The sequence below is a fragment of the Montipora capricornis genome, chromosome 3 (genome assembly GCF_036669925.1).
Source record: "Montipora capricornis isolate CH-2021 chromosome 3, ASM3666992v2, whole genome shotgun sequence".
NCBI classification, from domain to species: Eukaryota; Metazoa; Cnidaria; class Anthozoa; order Scleractinia; family Acroporidae; genus Montipora; species Montipora capricornis.
In genome coordinates, this window is record NC_090885.1 from 11514470 (window position 1) to 11516969 (window position 2500).

A 2500-nucleotide genomic window follows, 5' to 3' on the forward strand; every position below is an offset into this window, starting at 1 on the left:
GGGGGGGATGGTTTTCAAGCAGTTTACTCTAGCATAGGGTATGTAAATCAGAGCGTTTGGGTCTAGAATAGAGTATCATTTTTCACGAAACTGACCGGTTGGTTGAAGATTTTATCTAGACTAAGGAAACCATGAATTGCTATTCAAAAATATAAAAAAATGAAATCGGCAAGTTTAAATTTTCCCGACTCAGCCTCAACAGCGTTGATAGATGACTATCATAAACGCTACTGGATACTATTAACTGTCAAAAATCGGGATTCAGACGGAAATCGGTGGTATTAATACTGGTTAAAATTAAACAATTTATTGTCTTGATAATGCGTACGTACGTGCTTGGCATTGCTGGACAAGTATAAATAAATCTTTTTTTTGAGAAGTGATTGTCGTAAAGGTTTTGTTATGGCTTTGCTTTAGATTGTGCTAGTGACCTCAGTTTCTGGAAAACAGCTACTCTAGGATAGGAGTGATTCGGGGAGTTTACTCTAGTATAGGGTAGCAAAATCTAGCTGAAACTAGCTCTGGTATAGGCTGAGGGTTCCAGGGTCCCAGCGGCACATCCCCATCCAGAAATTCCTAAAGTAACCCCCCCCCCCCCCTCCCCGCCCGGGATATTAGTTTTTCAAAGCTCATCGCTGTTGTTTGTAACTTAAATTATGTATGCTCGACAGGCTTTTTTTAAACGAAGCTTCGATTTGTGTTGTTTAAAAGAAATTTATGAGTTAACGTTAAGTCGCACACCGAGTAGGAGTAGCCTGCGACTACAGCCGCTCACCGGAGGCGGCTGTATTCGCAGGCTAAGTAGGAGCGACTAATTGATAAAACTACTTAAAATGACTTGCACTGCCGTGACATTTAACAGGGAGGTTTATGCCTGGTTATCACTAGCGACGCAAACACGCAAGCATAAGAGCGCTTATTTGAAAACGGGTTAGAAAACAGGGTTGACGCATGCACAAGTGCAAGCACAAGGATCAAAATTTCTCCTTTTCCTTGCAATTGAGCTTGCGATGATGCTTGCGTTCGCTTGCGTCGTGTGAAAACGAAACGCAGCATAAGCATGAGGAAATTTGCTACGTCTGGCCAATTAAAGCTCTCCTTCCAGATTCCCCGCGTTGGTGTTTTTGTTCTTTTGTTTTCTTTGCGTTACGTCCTCCGTGAGTTTCACTGATTTTTTTCAACGAATGTGAGCATTGGTTTAGTCCATTCATGGTTTCAGAAACGGGTCTTGATTATTCGAACGCTCGTGCAATGATTAAATGACATGCTTATGTTATGTGCCCAAAAAGGTTCCCAAGAGAACTTACCAAAGGGAACCTGGTTTGGTTGAGCATCAGACTACTATTCGTAAAGACTACGTAGTGCATGGAATTCCAGCGTTGTCACCTGTTCTCTGTAGTATGTCATGCTTGGGAAGGTAAACTCTCGGTTATACTAGCCGCTAGTATCACCGAGCTACAGGCTATAGGCTATAGGCTATAGCTACACCAAGCTAGTCTAAAATCCGAGGGTAAATAAAGATATGATGATGGTGGTGTTGTGATGGTGGTGGTCAATTAAGTATCTACAGTTTGTTAATTTTTTAATTTATGACAATAATAAAATTAAAGAATGAGTATGAATATGAGATAACAAAAACTTGCCTTTTTTTTTTTCTTTACCAGGGGCAAACCGAGCTAAAAAGAGTGTCATTCGGATGTTGGTGGTGGTTGTAGTACTGTTCACAGTTTGTTGGCTTCCATATCACATCTCGACTCTATGCTTGAACTTTATCGGTTCCCGAAATGTTCCTGATTGGTATGTGCAGCTGCACTTTTTCACCATATGGATGATGTTTGCAAACAGCTGCTGTAATCCTGTTGTTTATGCGGTACTTAATCGGAACTATAGGCGGGAGTTTTTGAGGTTGTTGAGGTAAGATTTGTGTTAAAATTATTTTAAACAGCCACACATTTATGCCAAATAAATGTGATGTGTCCCGGAAATGCAAGAGGTGCACGAGGATTTTAATAAGCGTCACAAGGTGTCCTCTTGCGCTCTTTTCCCGGATCAGCTTCAACATCACTCGTGTCTTTGCAGGAAGACCGTAGACAGCAATGACCAGAACCAGGTTGCTGACCAGCGGTTTTCCTTAAAACAACTGGTTTGCTGGGGGTGCTTAGTCTCGCGGGCTCAGAAAACCTGGTTGTGGTCATTCTACGTCATTTAAGGTTTTTCGTCTTTGATTGGAGTGTTTTCACGTGACGTCACGATGGCCATGTTGGTGTTCCTAAACAATGGAACGGCGACCATGTCGGTGTATCCAACCAATCCTCCGGGAATTGAGCTCTATTGTCATGCAAACATTTTGCTGTTTGTTTCGGTGGAAAAACAATATTACTGATCAAGTGAGTAAAAACACTCTTTGCATACAATTGACGTGTCCCCCAAATGCTACTCCTCTGGATAAACTGCTGCACTTTGAGGAGCAGGCGTGGCTCAGTTGATTAGTGCCCCGCTT

The 2500-nt window shown here is 42.1% G+C and overlaps 1 protein-coding gene and 1 long non-coding RNA gene across 5 annotated transcripts in view; one reads left to right on the forward strand and one right to left on the reverse strand.

The window, feature by feature from the left end:
* The window catches only part of LOC138042210 (uncharacterized), a 29557-nt gene that overhangs the window by 22644 nt on the left and 4413 nt on the right, over nucleotides 1-2500 (reverse strand). The window lies entirely within an intron of this gene.
* The window catches only part of LOC138042209 (QRFP-like peptide receptor), a 22850-nt gene that overhangs the window by 16887 nt on the left and 3463 nt on the right, over nucleotides 1-2500 (forward strand). For all 3 annotated transcript variants that reach the window (XM_068888021.1, XM_068888022.1, XM_068888020.1), the window contains exon 2: nucleotides 1665-1914. In XM_068888021.1, coding sequence (XP_068744122.1) covers nucleotides 1665-1914 — 250 coding nt within the window. The remainder of the gene's footprint in view (nucleotides 1-1664; nucleotides 1915-2500) is intronic.